This window comes from Rhopalosiphum maidis, chromosome 3 (assembly GCF_003676215.2).
Source record: "Rhopalosiphum maidis isolate BTI-1 chromosome 3, ASM367621v3, whole genome shotgun sequence".
In the NCBI taxonomy this organism is placed as follows: domain Eukaryota; kingdom Metazoa; phylum Arthropoda; class Insecta; order Hemiptera; family Aphididae; genus Rhopalosiphum; species Rhopalosiphum maidis.
In genome coordinates this window covers 18923455-18942292 of record NC_040879.1, presented here as the reverse complement: position 1 = coordinate 18942292, position 18838 = coordinate 18923455, and the positions used below count along the sequence as shown (strand labels likewise).

The following is an 18838-nucleotide window of genomic DNA, read 5'->3' as shown; positions in this document are numbered from 1 at the left end:
ACTAATAAATATAGCACGCGTTAAATGATTAAACATTTAAATTGAAAACAACGAATATATCTGTTTTCCGAAATCACGAAAAAAAATTTAAAATAACAGACTGAAACATAAAAATAATTTTTCCACACATCTACCTACACCTACCTACTATTATTATCATATGAATACGGACGGAAATATAAAAACTGCAAGTAAAACATTCAAACTCGTTTTGCTCCTTTCCTAGAATTTCTATAAAATGCTTAGAAATATTAAATACTTGTATTTAATGACGTACAACATTCCACTGGTAACTAATATTTAAGCCATAATGAGCCACTATAATTTTTAAAAATAAAATCAACCTCACTTTTTTGTTTTTCGTTTATGATGGTTTGAGAAATATAAAAAATAATATTAGTGCAATGTGTAAACTTTTGTTTTATCGATTGATGTAATCTTTATTCTCGAGGATATCGTTACAATTCCATATTTACTTTAAGCTACTAAATGGCCTCGCAAAACTAGATTGCAAGACGTTGATATTTTTTACCAGCATGCTGTTATTGTACACCGCAATAAGTAAGTGCATCGTTCGGCGTTTAAAGTCCGATAAAAAAGTAAGCTTAACAGTTTACCTCATTCTCGTCACATGGTATGACTAGTAGCAAACCGCGACGTTATAGTGTTGTATAATGGTATGAGGTGATTGAAATTTAACACTGCTGCGATCGTGCTGTTTATATATTTGTTCACGTATAAACTCTCTATTTTATCGTTAACAGTCGTATTATCGATCCACATTAGCCATTTCAACGTTAATCGTTAAGTACAAAGAGCCTATTGCTTACGCGCGAATAATTATGAAGTTATGATTATTATTTTAAAAACTAAGGTTTTTGATTTTTTTTATCCGTTACAGATAACGAAATTGAAAATTGACAGCAACCCATTCGCCAAAGGATTCCGTGATTCTTCGCGACTAGGAGAACTCGAAAGGTGAGTGGTCAATTATTTATGTAATCATTTTTAAAATTGTTCGTGCATAATTTAGAAACAAAAATCGAAATAATAACGAAATGCGGCATGTGTACGAAAATGAAACTATTAATTTAACATCCTCTTCCTTTTAAAAAAAAAGAGATGGTAGCATTTGACATAATATACTATTTTACTTGATATTTTACTTGACATTCGTTAATACTCGTCAACAGTGAGCCTAACTTAAAATTGTTCATGGAAACTATGTATAAAACACCGATTAACGTGATTTTTGTAAACAAAACAGATTAACAATTTTAAAATAGTTAAAGAATATAAAAATATGCTTGTTCTATAATTGGTAGATAGGTACTGCAATAATATAATTGGAATTTGTACAAAATATGTTGTACATTCCGTGTAATGTACAACATGTATTACTGAATTCTGTATGATATATAGAATATTTAAATACATAGATATAATAAGTACATGCTGTATAAGTATAAAAATGTGTGTAGGTATACCTATTATAATAAGCGCCGCCGTGCAAAATATTTTGTTGTTAAAAAAAAATAAATAAAAACGATAATTATTTCTCGCGCGTACAACGTCGCGTTTTTGTTTCATACTATTATATAACCCACAGTAATGTATATATATATATATATATATATAAATAGGCACTGAAACTGTTATTTTCTCCGCATGCGTATATAATACTGTTTTTTTTTTTTATGTTTCGACACCTCCTACTCGATATATAACCACCGGCGGCGGAAAAGAGCCGGTCACAAAAGAAAAGAAAAAGTAACATACACACTTGCGTATATAATATAATACGGTTCCCTTAAAACCTATCATTTTGACACGTTGTTATATTATGGCAAATTTACGCACGGGTGTGATGTTTATAGAATCGGGTTTCCAGTCGTGCCACAAAATTACAGGGCACGGTATCGCCGCGATGAATTTTACACGCGATTCCATTTACTTTATATTTATATATATATAGGCGTTGTACTGTACACCAGGTATACACACATTTATATTATGTGTATACTCGCTTTGAGGTGTAGAGTATAATATGCATGTGTATAGAACGTATGGGTAGAAACTTGTGCGTGTATTAAACAAGAAACTCGCGATACAAATGGCGCAGTGGTGGTTAAAATCAGAAAAGTCCCGCCCGGTCGTGTCCGCCGAATTTAACCCTATCGCGTTTGTGTTTGAGAGGTGTTTTGTCATTATTATTATCGAGGTACATTGGCACTTTGTGTATTATTATGTGTAGGTAGTAAGTACACGTCCATTTCTTTTCGTTTTTATCGACCGCGCAATTGTACCTATCGTTTGTATACGTGTATAATTTACCTTCCGATAGCGTCACACTCGTGTATTCTCTCGTGCGTACGCTATAATAATAATAATATGTACGGAACAATAATTATTAAAGTCTGTCAAAACCAAGCGTGGTATAATTTCTTCGACGAATAACGAAAATAATATTTGAAAAAAAAAAAAAACAAAACCATTGCGTGTTTCACCTCTAGCTGTGTGCCTGTGTAACGACAGACACACGATCGTGTATGGTGCGTAATATACCTACATTGTGCGGTGCCATTCATGTCATATCATTATAGTAGGCAATACTACGACTATGTATTGTCGAAGTTATTGACTTCCCTTTTTCCTGGATTGTTTCCCATATAAATATAGAGTAATAGTAATAATATAGTCCCGACAATACACAAGACGTACCGCGGTACGCGATTTACGAACGTGGGTCCCACGTGCATATTATATTATATTCGATTTTTAAATTATTATTATTTAATATTTGAGATGGTTTGGACAGCACTATAGTTTTGCCGCGCGTACACATTGCGTATATTATTTATTACATTGCTACAGAAATTTATGTATTTTACTTAATTTCGTGGTTGAAAATTCACCTCAACATTTTAATTATTTTTGTTTTCAATTTATACACTACCATCAATAACTACATACATTTCTGTCTACATTTGTTTAACAAATATGTAAAATATAAAAAGCAAAAACACAACATGACTCGGTAGTTACTAACAAATTTATAAATATTTTATCTACTATTTAAATTTACATAATTATTAAAATAGTTGATACGTTATATTTATCATTTTTTATCATTATCATTATTATATAATTATTGTCATTATTCTCTAATGATTGCGGAATAATATAAATATTATACCTATACACATCATCATTGCAATAAACACAGATTTATAAATTATATCTACCCATCTTATCGTCTCTGCTTTTATAATTTCGTAACACTAAAGCACCTAAACTATAATATAAATGACATTACTACCACCTACATTTATACATACGCTAGCTTATACCAAATAGTAAGTACTAACTCATATAATATGTTCACTTGTCTGTAGCGAATGCACAGTTTATGTATAATACAGGTTCGTTCTTACTCTCAAAACCCATTCTCTGGCGGATGAAATGTGGTTCAACCACGTGCTCATCTATTTGGTGCAGGTTTAAGAAAAAAGCCATAAGCCATAGAGACACCATATTGTTTAGTAGTAACGTTTTAATGCTTGCGCCTCACACATACGTAATATTATATTATAGATCTATAATATTTGTATATCAAAATGCTGTGCATCGATCTAAAAGGTTGCATACACGTCGCTTTATATAACGCCGTATTTATACCTACGTTCTGATGGGACGACGAGTGTTTCACAGGCTTTCCGTTATCGTCTACTCTCATCGTCGGTATACTCTCCGTGTAATAGATAAACCTACATATGTATATGGGTTCGTCCATTAAGATCGTACATTTGACGGGTTTAACCCTCTTAGATGTTTTCAGAACAGGAGCTGTGCAGGGCCATGTGCCATATGCCTATATTTTATGCACTTTGAAATTCAACTGCATACATTACTTATCGTTTGATTTATCGTTATAAAACCGAGTCTGCAGAGGTCGATATTCATCATCAGCGTCGATAATTGCATTTAAATTGTGTCTACAATAAGCTTATATACATTACATAACCATGTAGGTATAACTATAGACATTGGTGCGTTACAAAATTATGTTTTTGCTGCAGTATTTATACGCTAAAATTAACTTAATATTTTTATAGTTGCTAGTATTTGGGTTTTCTTTTAATATTCTTTAACAATTTTAAGTACCGAAGTGGCTTATAAATATTTTTTTATTTCAAACGCTACCTGAAGTATTATGGGCGGTATATATAGACTATGGTATTTCTACATTTTGAGCACAATTGGTTGGGATTTTTAAAGCAATCAACACACTTGTAGTGAATCACTTATGTGATTACAGTAAGTTACTTTCTATTATAAACGGTAAATACAGATATGTATCATTTGCAGTGACGTATATCGAATTCACGCGCGTCCAGACTTAGTGTCGTTTATTTCGCCACTATTATATACAAAACTTTATTTCTAAAAACTATAGTTATAAACTGTTTACTCATCAATACATAAATATGGCATATCATTTTTAAACGAATTCGATTGGGATAAAATTCGTAGTAGTTAGTTGTCATCGCCTCAGCGACCACCGCAGCTGATGTCACAAGTATATTATAATAGATATACCGTCTTTATTATTTTTATTATTATGACTTTTTTAATATGGCATATATACTTAAGTATATCCCAGATAACTCGCCTAGTTGACTGTCGGTCGGGTTAAGACTCCGGACCGTCAGCGCCGGGTGATGGTTTCCACGATAATTTTGTGTACTGCTCCGAAACGAAAATCATTAAAAAGAGATTATACACGGGCGCGCAATCGCCAGCGATAGTGGAAATGTCGTCACTGTTGCGCGTCGGAAACGACTTCTAGGAAAAATTGTGCACAATAATGATATAGTCGCGTAACTATATTCTTAATAGAATTATATTGTTATTTTTTCTTCTTTTTTACGCTCCGTTTCGACCGCACACGGGAAGTCACCTGTATGTACTTATATACATGCCGTACGTATACCTATGTATATATAATTATTGCAGTAATGCGTGCTCTGAAATGTAAGCAGGTGCAAGAAAGTCGAAAAACATTAGCTTTGTCGCAGTCAACACTGCCTGGAAATAATAACAATAAAAAAAAAACAACAATAATTAATAATCACAATATTCCATCGCTATATCTTTTGTGTATGTTCCAATTGAGAGACTATATAGTATATTTTGTTTTTCTATAGAAACGCGCTATATATAATATATCAACAACTAGAAATTAGCTAGTGAGATAATGGAGTATACTTACTCAGGTATGCTTTCAAAAAAACTTGAAGAATTCATTTTTTACTAAAAACAATTACAATTTAGTAAAAATCTTATAGGACTGATGCCAAAATGCTCTTATATAGTTTTGACATAAATTACTCTCTTTTCTTGATTGTTTAGTTTCCTATTGGTCATAAACTCATAACCGATCGTGCAGTGGTGTGCTATATTACGACAGTTACCTGTACAATTAATTTTGAGCTTGTCGATGATTTACAATTAATATAAATCGTGTTTTTGTAGACATTGATGGTTTAAAAAGTAAAATCCGACACGTCGCAATTTCGAAAAAAAATCACCATTTTTATAAACACACACGATGACTACGAAACTATGTATAACATTATATTGTTATCACTATGTATGATACTTTTTAGGAGCTAGGCGAAGGCTAAGCGATTTGACCTGAATACGTGATAATATATACTCGCGGTTTCGACATATCGATAACAATAATTTATCATATACTGCACACGTCGAAAGGTTTAAATCATATTATTACACACATATTATAACCATACTGGTTGTATCGTATAATGCACAAAATTTGATGTATACCGCAGCCGGTATATACCCAAGGTACCTTTATACTCGTATAGCAGTGTAGCTACTTGTATAGTGTATATATAATTTATATATCATTGTAGATATATAAATGATACCACTGCCGTTCGATGTATGTGCACGTACGATGTAATATTGAGATAGGTATAAAGAAATCGTAAAATTGTCAAGGACAAAACGTCGTTTAAATAATTGAATTATTACCACTCGTCCGACTCACTTGAACGTTAGTATTTGTAATAATATTAAACTGGCTGCCTACTGCAGGGTTTAGTGTTTTGCTCTCTTATACTAAATTATCGTCCGTCAAAACGGTGCAGATTTCCAAATATTATATAGCTGCACTAGTATAGTAAGAGTAACAACATTCATGCAGCAAGCGCGCAGCGTGGATTCATTCAATTTTTATTTCTCGAGTCTCTGGCAGTGTTCAAAGACTTGAGTTCGTCGAAACACAACTATAACACTAATCGCAAAGGCCCACTCACGTGTCGGGTAGGCTAAAGCGCTCCTTATAATCGTCGGTATGCCCGTTATGGTTCCCGCTAAGTCCGCCAAACCAACACGCGCGCGTCCGGTTACTAGCCACCAGTTGCGGTTGTATTATTATAAATTATTATTAACAATCTGGATCTCACGAAACTTTGCAGTCATTGGTCCGTGTGTATACAAATATATTTTTTTTTATTAACATTTTATGTAATATTTATATTTTATTGTTATTATCATATTGGATCGTGCAGCGCACGTCATTTTCAAACGCAATAAATATAGCAATTTTTTGTTTTTAAAATTATATAATCTATATTCTATAAATCGTAGTTAATAATACGCGCAGAGTCATCTAGATTTTATATTTACCTTCGCGTTTAAATACCCAGCTATAAATTGGTTTTTTACAAGATCCTTTACTGGTCAACTGCTGTTTGTGGTTGTGTAGTGTGAGGAGGAGGAGGGGAGTGACAAATCGGGATTAGCAAAATTCATGTTTTTCGTTTTAACGACGAAACAAACACGTGGTTTTTAATTGTTTTAAGCGATAAAAACAAACACGTTTTAAACGCACGATACGCCAACCTTGGGACAAACCACAGGGAGATATCTATAATATTCAACAGCCACACCTGCAATGCATGTGGTATTCAGGTACCTACAGCATCCCATTGTCGCGTACAAATAAAAATAATAACAATTTTATAACAAATACATAAAAATGCGAATTGCTCATAATATAGTCTCGAAATGGAGAAATTTTAAAATTGTAGAACTCAAATATGTAAATCACGCACAATAGGCACTCGTATATCATTAATCATTATGCTAGGACATTACTAACAAAAAAACTATTGCGCAAATAGAGCGCACAAATCTTATATTGGATAATCAGAACATATACCTAAATGGCGGTGAGTTGCTGCTATTCAACCTAACATCTATTTTGTGTAGTACACAATATATTGAAAATGGTATCATTATATTACATTCAACGCCGAAATATTAAGTTTAAAATCAATAATATTAATGTACAGGAAGAGTTTAATCAAACAAAAATACTCGACAAATGACCAATGTGATAAATAATATATTATATGCAATAAGAAGCATATTATTGTGGAACAACAATTTTACAGTCCAAATAAGTTATGATCGATCCGGTTTGTCACGATTTAAATAGATTTAAGCACACACACGTCAAAATAATAGTCTATGATAATTTTTGAACTGTGCATATTATGTACAATTTGTGCGCAGTCGTGTATTGCACCGCTGCAGCTGTTGCTGCTGTACGCAGGAGTCGTCGTCCGTTTTATCGCTTCTCGTCGTCGCGATCGGCTTCGCGGGGGATACGATTCATTTCATTATAAAACATAGGTATTATTCGTTCGTAATGATATATATATATATATATATATATATTTTTTATCACCGCCCTGCGTACATCGATATCAATACCTTAACCTGTACAATATAACATAATAACAGTAGGCGGTAGGTATACCTACTGTATAAGTATGTACCTACCGCATACCAACCGCTTATAATAACGATTACGTTTGTGTATTATGTATTTATATATATATATATACTCGATGTATATACGTAATAATAATAATAATAGAATAATAATTATTATTTATTACATTTTACGGTGAAACCCTTTCCTTTGCTTTGGTGCCCGCGATCCCGGAAACCTTCGTCTTGTGGACATTTGTAAATATTCCTCACATAGGAATAAAATATTATTACAATATAATTATACCTGTATAATATTTTCAACAACCATTTAGTCTGCATTTTCACTATATGCTTGGCGGAAGTTGGTTGCGTTGTATATCCCTGTAATTTCAGTCTTGTATAACATTTCTTTCTATATTGCGACAGAGGTGGTATTCGTTTTCTTTACAAGGCTTTTACCCGTTCACGATTATCATACGCTATCATAATGAAGTGCTGTTTTTATTAATTCAGTGAATTAATTACCTTAATGGTCTAGGGTATGTTTTACTATATGTATATAGCTATATCACTAATGCTTATAGTCATCCTCACACTTAATCGTGTTAATTACGCTTTTAACTTTATTGATAACGAATAACCCTGTAGAGTTGCGTTTACAGAAAACACATGTCAAATAAAAACAACTGTTTGTGTAGAAATTAAAACACGCTGCAGTGTATCTACGTTTTTTAAGTATATAAGATATAACGACATGTAAACAGTTTTATATGATAATATTTTAAAAAAAAAACCATTTTTCAAAATATAATTGTTGTTGTATTTTTTTTAAGTTGTTCTAGGCATCTAGGCTATCACCGTTGGTCAATAGTTTTTGCTATGATACGTATTCAATACGCACAGCTAGGGCGTGTGTTAAAAATGTGCTTGTGCGTTGAACTTTTTTATTTTTAAACCATTTTAACTTACAAAAAATATTAAATACTTTATAATACGATTTATATCTCTTTTAATTTAATATTAGAGATAGAGAGTAATATATTCTTAATTAAAAGTAAATGTTATTTACGCTATTTGAAATAGCAGAATTTATATAGAAAAAGGTTCCATTTTCATACAGGCCTCAAGCTAATAATGCTGTAACGGATTAAAAGTGAACTTGAAATTTTTGAATATAATAATATATAATACCCATAGGATTAAAAAGATGCGTTAAACTGTTAAAAAATTAAAAAATTAAAGTTGGGATGATCATTTACATCCTCTATTGAGGTGATTTCCGCTTAGAAGTTTACTGTCGTCGTGCTATATGCGTATTATTATATAGGTAAATTCGTCACAGTAGCTAGTTAAATGCGACAGTGTCCCCTCCTCCCCCCCAAAAAATGCCATTACTCATTACTAAGAACCAGAATTTCTGCGGTAGTAGTCGGTCGTCGCGTGCGTGTTTTAAGTTGTTTTTTCAAAATTTATTTGGAGTCCTCGGGCGTTCGACGGTTTAATTAGCGTATTGCAGTGGGCGTAAATGGTGTGGAGGAGAGGAAAAAAATTGTGAGAACGGTGCGCATCATCGTGGAGTGTTAATAATAATTAATCGACGGATCTATTGTTTCGGATGTCCGAGCCGTCGCCGATTGGTATCACGGCGGCGGTGGGGGCGAAATCGTTATTATATTATGTTATTAAAACCGGTAATTTGACCGCGGCAAACGGAAAATCGCCGGCGGCGGCTGCGGCAACGAGTATACACGCTCGATGACTTCTAATTATTATTATCGTGTATAATTTTTCGTGTTTTTTCTCTCCATATTATTATAACATACGCATAACAATATTTATAATCGTCTCTACCTGTTTCTTTCTCTTTCGCTCTCTCTGTACACTTCTTCCCCGACAATATTATTATTATCGTGTAGTGTTTAACACGTCCACCGCGTAAATTATACACACAAAAACCTATGTATTATAGATGCATCGTATAGCATTATACGACGACGACGCGTCATCGGCTGGAAATTTCTTCGCACCTCTCCGACACGTATGATAATAATAATAATAATAATAATATTTTAATAACACGCCGGAACGCAAACCGCGTACGAAGTTATATTATTATTATATTTTTCGTTTTATTATTATTATTTTTTTATTAAGCTCCCGCGGGCCGTAGCTTATGTCTGTGTGTGTGTGCGTGTGTGTGACGAAATCCATCGGCACGTTGTTATAACAACCGCTAATGGATCATAACCGGCCTCGGTCTTCACGCGCCTCCGTCGACCGGTTCGGTGCGGCGGCGCGCGAGTCGTATTTATAATAATAAATTATAATAATACGCGACGTGGCCTATTTACGCCCGCGAGGGGAGCGACGAAATTGTTTTCGAACCGTTTGACGATCGGACCGACTGTTTAATATACTATAATTCTCCGGCGGTAGTGCGACATGGGCATTTTATTTCGATTCACAGGTATTGACTGCTTTCACTGAAATTTTTTTTCGGATTTTCATATGGCCCTTAATTTATACTGTATAGTCGAGGGCGCTATAGGAACCTGACAAATTTATATCGGGAGGTTATCCGAATTCAAGTAGTTCATCTATCCCAGTAGTTTTCAACCGCTGGATCGAGACCCATTTATGAATCACGATAAGTCTTCTTTTTAAAATTAAATTTAATATATGAAATAAATGTCAAATAAATGCAAATATATAGCTAACATAATTTACATTTTATAATATAAGGATGTACAATCGCAGTATAAGTTAGTACTAAAAGGTACAGAGCATTAATCAATTTTATCTTATTTTTTTGTTTTTCAACAAAGTTTACATGGTCTTCAAAATGTGGCCTAAAAATGGGTCTTGAGTCCAAAAAGGCGTAAATCACTGATCTATTCCGTGATTAAGTTCTAACTTTAATGAATAACGTATAATATTGTTTAATTGTTTTATACGAATTTTCGCATTATTCGGTGTGAAAGAAATATCAATTTATAAATACTATATAGTCAGACTACTATAAGCGCCACTTCATATTGTTATCGCAACATCATCGCAAACGGCGTCTTCCGGCGGATTTGGAACCTAACAATATACATGTATCTATACACGTGTTGTTATCGGTTCGGCTAACGATATATTCGACAAATTGACACGTGCCGCCCAGCCCGACACCCCGTTTTAGGACGACGATAAATAATTGACACACACGATGAGACATCGCCGAACGCGGATTATTCGCGTGGCCCACCGTACATATTGTAACAATAATGAGCCGCCCTCTCGCGACGAGTCCCGTGTATCCTAATGTGTCTGTGATATTGTAATAATGATGTGTATGCACCACCGTCCCAGTTTAGTGTGGTGTGGCGATAGTTTTGCACCACGAGGGTGCATCGATCGCGACGCCCTACACGCCTACTTCAAATCCGTTTGCCGTTGAGTGCTGCAGTATAATATACAATATGTACACACACGTACAGGCCGATTCGCCGAGTGCGTTTATCCTCTTTTTATTCTTCAATAATATACAGTTATTCAGAATCTGATTTTTAGAACTTTTAAATATTATTTAATTAGTGTTCTGTGGAGTTCCGTTTTCTTCAAAATATACATCTCCCCTTAATAAATAGTAAATTATTTGACGGGTAGCTCTTGTGAAAATTTCGAACGAGTAAACCTCGTACTTACATCATCACGGCGGGTATTTCAACAACTCTCGTAACATGATCTAACCCGCGGGGGTATACTGCACGGCACGTACACACTAACGCCATATCGTGTTATAAATCAATTGGATTTGACCACACACGCGTGGAGGTCATGGGGATCGTTTATTCTCGGTAATTTTATTTTAAGGGACCCATTACGACACGAAGTTACAGATAACACTTTGAACTGACGAGATGATATATTTACTTATACGATTTAAACAGATCTCAAATTGATATAGGTACATCTTAGTGGCACTACACACTAATGCACACGATTTCGTAACGCGATAAAAAACGACGAATCTCTTGAACGTCACATGCACCGAACGTGATAAATGCACAATAACAATAATAATCACACGCGATGTCGATTTTGTTTTGTAGAGATCCGGTGGACCTGATGTTCCTGGAACACCAGTACAACCAGCACCTGCTCAGTCGGGCGGCCACGCCCATGTTCTGGCCGTCGTCTCAGGACGGCGGCGTCGTCCATCCCGGACAGCAGTCGGCAATGGAACAGCACCATCAACACCAGCTAAACCAGCAACAACATCAACTGCAGCAACAGCAGCACCACCTTCACCACCAGCAACAGCAGCAGCAGCATCAGCAGCAGCAACAGCAACAGCAGGACCAGAGCAACGGCGGCGGCAACTCGGGATTCATGTTGGCCGCCGCGGCCGCTGCCCGGGCGCAGTTCCACATGTTGAACAACGCGGCAGCCGCGGCCGCGGCGTCGGGCGGGGGCAGGACCACTGCCGGTGGCGACGGCAGCGGTGGCGCCGGCGGACCGGCCGCCCAGCACTACCAGCACTCGGCTGCCGCCGCGGCGGCCGCTGCGGCCGGCATGCACTCGCTCATAGTGTACGGCAACCACTTCCAACAGTCGCAGTCGCGCTTCGCGGCCGCCGCAGCCGCAGCAGCAGCGGCCGCGGCGTCGTCGTACCCGGGACCGCCGCCCCCGCCGCACCCGTCGTCCATGTTCACGTGGCCGCCGCAGTCGCAATACCCGAGGTACGTGTCGGCGGCCGCCGCTTTTCAGCCGCCGCCGCTGCCGCAGCAACAGCAGCAGCAGCAGCAGCCCGTGGCCTCGTCGTCGTCGTCGTCGTCGTCCACCGCGGTCGGGCCGCCCCAATCGCCGCCGCAACTGTCGCTCCAACCGCCGCCGCCGCCACCGCTGCCGCTCCAACAGCAGCCGTCCACGTCCACGTCGTCGTCGTCGTCGTCGCCGTCTTCGTCCGGCGCCGCGGCCGTCGTCCACCACCACCATCACCCCGTCGCCGCCGGCGCGGTGCACCAGCACCACCAGCACCACCACCACCCGCGGTCGTACAGTCCCGCGCGAACGCCGCCCGGCACCGGCGGCGGTTCGTCTTCGGCCGAGTCGCTGCCGTCACCGGACGTGGACGGCAGGTCGGCCACCAAATACCAGAAGCGTCGTTCGCCGTCCGTCGCCAGGTATTCGCCCTTCGACGCCACCAAAGCCGACGAATCGTAATTCGTTCCGGTCCGCGCGCGTGTTTTCTTTTCCTCTACAAATTTCCCCGTAACAATCACCCCTCCACCTCTTAAACCCTCCTCGTCCTAACCCGTTTTGTAAATATATATTGTATCATTTATATATATATATATATATATATAATATTATTCATCCACCGGAAGCTACTATTATATATTATTATTATTATTATGTGTTATGTATTATACTTATTATTATATATACTACTTACTACTATTATTACCTACTACTTAATACTCACTGTATAATATGATTGTAATATGTAGGTATACCGTATTGATATACGGTATAAGCGGTATAATTACCGCTTATACCTCGACTTACTTCCGTATGTTCTGCGCACCTAAGTGGTTCGTGTTTTAGGGGTTTTTCGTGTAGTTTTTTTCGAATAACAACTAAAACGGCGGTTTTCCGGTTTCCGGTTCAATACAATATTTGAAATGGCTGTTTCGACTAAGAACTCGTGTTTCCTTTTCGCTACGGTATCTCGTTGTATCGTGTCAAAAGCCGGTTTTCGTTTTTAGTGCGCGTGACCTGAGACATTTTCGTTTTCACTTTTTCAGCCAACGTGTGGAAACATAATACCATATTATGTATATTCAATACCTACTAATGCTGTACATTGTAAAACAACCCCTTCCTCTCCATCACCATTGCAGCCCAAGTGTCCGCCGCCGCGCGTGAGGTGCGCGAGTTTTATGTGCAATATATTATTATGATATTACTACTTCGTCATGTTTTTTTTTCGTTTCTTCCAGTTGTTGTATGTTATGATAATATTATAGTCTTCGGTTCGCCAAAAAAAAAACGCGTTTTTGGTACAAAATATATTATCTAGGAACATACGTTCGGGACATGCGTGAAGTCGTAAATATCTTTTCATTATGTGTTTATTTTATTAATCGCCTACTAAAACGACTATCGTCCGTGTGCACAGATAGATTACGACATAATCACCAATAATTTAATTTATATTATATTATAACTACGAAGGCCGACTTAAATAACAACGAACATCGAGAATTTATTACAAACACGATTAATTTTATGATTTGTATTTACAAAATTCTCGTAGTCACCAAGAACAATCAATTTCGATTCATTATTTTTGTTTATTTATTTCTTTTCATTTACATTTAGGTGGTACGCATTAATAAAAATCGTTTTCTAGTTCCCGATTCGTATTTCTTAGCATAACTCGATTTAAGTACCTACACACACAAACACACATAAAAAAATATATTGTTATTATTTACAAATGTACATTGTATATTAGATAAACATAGATAGATAGGGTAATGGATTGATAAAAACTAGGTACCAAAGATGTTTTTTATTATTATTATTATTATTATTATGCGTTTCGCTCTGCAGACGGCTGTCGCGAAATGTGTCATGTGTGTAATTATTTTTACATACGCTGTAAATACCGTTAGAACTTTTTTTTACTTATATTTTAATTATTTACCGTATTCGATACGTTTATGTAAAATTATATTATATTATTATAATTATTAGATATTTTCTATTAAATCATATATCTCGCTATTATATAAATTATTATTATATTTAATTTTTAACATAAAAAATAATAATAATATTAATATAAATAACAATTATAATGTATTTGTTTTGAATTTTCTGTCGTACCTAAATAATATACATATATATATATATCGTGTGATTTGTACATATTTAAACCGTTTTACTCTTATGTAACACTATTATATTGAAATCATAATAATATATATATATATTATCGTGTAAGTGAACGTTTTATGTGTAATAAAGAATAGAGCATAATCGTATATAAACAATATGTGTCTTGCTTTTTATAGTTTACGAGATCCTCTAGAACGTTTTTCCATATTATTATAAGTACAGCAATCGGGCGGTTATCTTAAAATAAACGCACCGCCGAGCATGCAGTTTTTAACGTTTTTTTTTTTTATTTTTTCATCAAAAAATAACATAATCATTAAACCATTGTCGACTCTATAATCAGTCTAATTCGCATATATACGTGTCTGACATGCGAAAATCATAACAACCATTGCCCGTTTAAAATACGTGTATAATGTTATTATGAATATATGTTGTAATTATTATGGGTATAATAATAATATTTAATATTGTGTTTGCACGCCAGTACGTGATTATAGGTAGGACACGATTGCGAACGGTCCTTATCGACAGCGCCTCTTTGAACAACACGACTGCGAACATTTATGCACAGGTACTATTACTTTTAAATGCAATCGATACGTCTATGATTTGTTGGGTACCTAAACTGATCACAGACAAGTTATATTTAGAATTTTACAGAGATCGCACGTTTATGAAATACTTTATTTTACGGGACTGTTGTAGTTTAACGCTTTTTTTTTATATTAAAAAAAAAAAAAAGTAACATGATCAATAAACAATTTTCGACTCTAATCGCTCTAATTCGTATACGTGTCTGTCATGCAAAAATTAGCCGCCTCTGGCTATTTACAGTATAATATGCATGTTGTACAGGTAAATATATAAATATACAGTTGTACATACTATATATATATTACGTTAGCACGTCGATACGTGATTATTAACTGTCAAATGCGGAACCAAAAAAAAAAAAAACACATGCAAACTTTTGTCCTACATAAAATCAATAGTACCCATGTAAAATAATTATTTTGTTGTTCATAAGTATAATTTTAAATTTTGTATTTAAAAAAAAACTACTATCAAACTGCAATATGAAAAGTGATAGATTAATTAATGAAATTTATATTAAAATTTGTTTTGCTAAATGTAACGATATTTCAGAAGTGATATAAAATGAGGACACGGTGGGCAAATGCATTTAATAAAATTTCATTATACAAGAGAAATTCGTAGTACTAATTTATTAATAAAAAAAATAAAAAAAATAAAAAAAAGGGGCTAATTTAACCCTTATTTCGGCGTATAGTATAAATTGTAACAGTGTGTGACGCTATAAATACGCCGTAAAAATTTTCCGAAAAAGTGTTTGTAGTTGGCCTTCAGACGTATATATATTATTACGTATATACTATTAAAATAATCTAATAACTTGACGAATACTGATTTTATTTTTATAAAGTGTAAATATCTATTATGTTTATAAATTGTGTTTTATGCGATCATATTATATTGCGATTACTGTTATATAAATTATAATTTACGTATATTACAATAAGTATTCGATTCATAATCAGCGATGAAACGATGATATGAAACCTTATAATATTTTCACCACCGCACATTCGTCTATTTATCTCAAAATACGTTTCGAAGTACGAGTATCTGTGTATGTTTTAGAATGCATAAACTATAAATCATGTGTATAATTAGTTAACGCGTATAGTGTTTAGTCCGATTTTAAATAAAAAGCTATTGAATTGAGAGTTTTTCCATTATCGTTTCAGAAATAAAATTACCACCCGGGGCAAATGGCCCGTTTGGACCATCCTAAACGCAGCCTTGACCATAATACTTGTCGAGCCTTATGAAAATCACACACACGGAGGGCGCAAACTGTCGAATGCGGCGCTTGACCTTTACGTATTATAATATATTACAGTCGTATGCGTTTGTCCGTAGCGCTGACGACGCCGAAAACATATAACATAACAACGATATTGTCTGAAAACGTCTTACGAAGCGCATAGCATAGGGTGTAAACAGTTAGTTTCAAGGGCGCGCATCGCTCGCGCATCTGGTGAACCCCGAGGGGGGTTGGTAAATGCGTCAAAAAATCGGCTATTGGTGCGCTGGCTAAAAACAATATGCATTAAATCTGAACACAGAATATTATATCATTATTTATTAGCATCGCATACAGTCTCACGAAATAATAATGATAATAATATAGGTAGGTATGACCAGTTTGCAGCGCCCTCCCCGAAATATCAAGAAAATTTAAAAATTATTTTAATTTTTAATGGTCCACGAAAGTCGCTACAAAAATCTTAAATTGTACTTTACAAAAATTGATCAGCCCTCCACGAAAAACAATCCTTGCTACGCCACTGGTAGGCATATGTGCTCGTTACAAAAACACGTCCAGTGTTGCTGGCCGCCGATAAAACTTACGCGCGGTCGCCATGTATAAGTTAAGTACCTAACCAGGTATATATTATAGTATAGCGAACTACACGGAATTCTGGCACAGTGATATACGTCTATGTTAGGCGATACGGTGTTGAAACAATTCCGATTGAAATATTAAAAAAAAAAAATCGACTTTTTCGGCGTCAAGAGTCAACGATACATTTGTTCTATGTATAATATTGTGATTGCGTGAACTGCGAAGAGTTCCGAGTCAATAAGCCCTCTTAGTCGGTTGACGGGGAGTACGAAAGGGTGATCCAAATGCGGTGGACCGGATAACTGTGCTGCCGATCGTGTACATCTGATTGGTCTGATTTTTTTTTTTTTATATAAACGTAAGTGTTTTGAAAAGTTAAAAAAAAAAAAAAACAATTGTCAAACCGTTTTAAAACTTCTTTTCTAGTTATCAGCTTTAAAAATTACAGAGTTAGTCAAAATGATTCATCTGCTGATGCTTGGCGCTCGCCCTTCGGTGTTATACCTGATATTATCTCGCGTCGCTGTAATAAATCCTTTGGAGTTTTCGTTATGTGTTATATGTTAAAGATACTATATAAGTACCACAATCATCATCGACAATATTTAGCTGGAAAAAATCGTCGGTGTCTTAAATGCTGGAGTAAGTATGACCAGTATGAGACAAATTTGACTTTTAATTGGACGTCTGTGGAGTAGCCATTAAAATTAATACAAACGACTTAATATGGTTATTTGTAAATATTTAGTATGAAATAAATTTTAAATATTTGAATAAATGTATTAATTATCAGTACTCTAAGCCTCATAGTTTAAAAAGTATGATAATTTAAAACCTGATAAATCATTTTGAATAACTACCTATTATTAACCTTAATTATCCGGTGAATAAATGTATTTGTTTTCAGATAAATTCTTAATAGTCTTGGCATTCATTGGTTAGTATAACTATTAATTATCAATGGTATAACATTATATTATTATCAGTTAACTTTGCATTTCCCTAAAAATTATTTCGTGATAATAACTTATCATACAATTTTTACCCCCTAATATATTATAAGGTTAGAAATGTGTAATTTTCTATACAGCAATTCTATATTTTAGGCTATAAATTCGCAGATGCGCGTTAAAATTGTATGTCACCAAATTTAGAATAACGAGTTATTATTACCATATATTATAACTTGGTAAGTTATAAAATAAATACTTTAAAATAAAAACAAAACACTTTATTCGTACAATATTTTACTCATATTATCTTATTACAATTACAGTAAAATTATTCTTTAAATATTTGTTTTCCTTTATATTAAAATAATAATAAAATTAAAACTCGTTGGTGGTATTCCACTTATACGAAATAATACTTTTTAATCTTTTAGGTACACTCCAGAGCTTACGTTTCTTTTCTGACCTTGTTTTTTTTTTTTTTTTTTTTGTGTGCGGACTAACTAGATTCTTCATATTCATCTTATTCGGGTTCTTCATCAACAATATCAAAACGCAGAGGGCAATCCAAATAGATTGCAGCTATATATAATTGAAACTATTCAGTAAAAACAAAACGTATTTGAAAACATTTTTGATTGTATTTCATCGTACACAATAAAACGAGTGTTTTAAATGATAAAATAAACATTGTATCTAAACAACGAAATTTCTATTTTAACGGATAGACGAAAGGCCTTCAAGTTTG

At 34.9% G+C, this 18838-nt stretch overlaps 1 protein-coding gene across 1 annotated transcript in view; it reads left to right on the top strand.

The window, feature by feature from the left end:
• The window catches only part of LOC113558451 (T-box transcription factor TBX19-like), a 60017-nt gene extending 45453 nt beyond the window's left edge, over positions 1–14564 (top strand). The window contains exons 5-6 of the mRNA XM_026963908.1: positions 902–978; positions 11910–14564. Of these exons, the coding sequence (XP_026819709.1) occupies positions 902–978; positions 11910–13023 (1191 nt within the window). The 3' untranslated portion in view covers positions 13024–14564. The remainder of the gene's footprint in view (positions 1–901; positions 979–11909) is intronic.
• The last annotated feature ends 4274 nt before the right edge of the window (positions 14565–18838 follow it).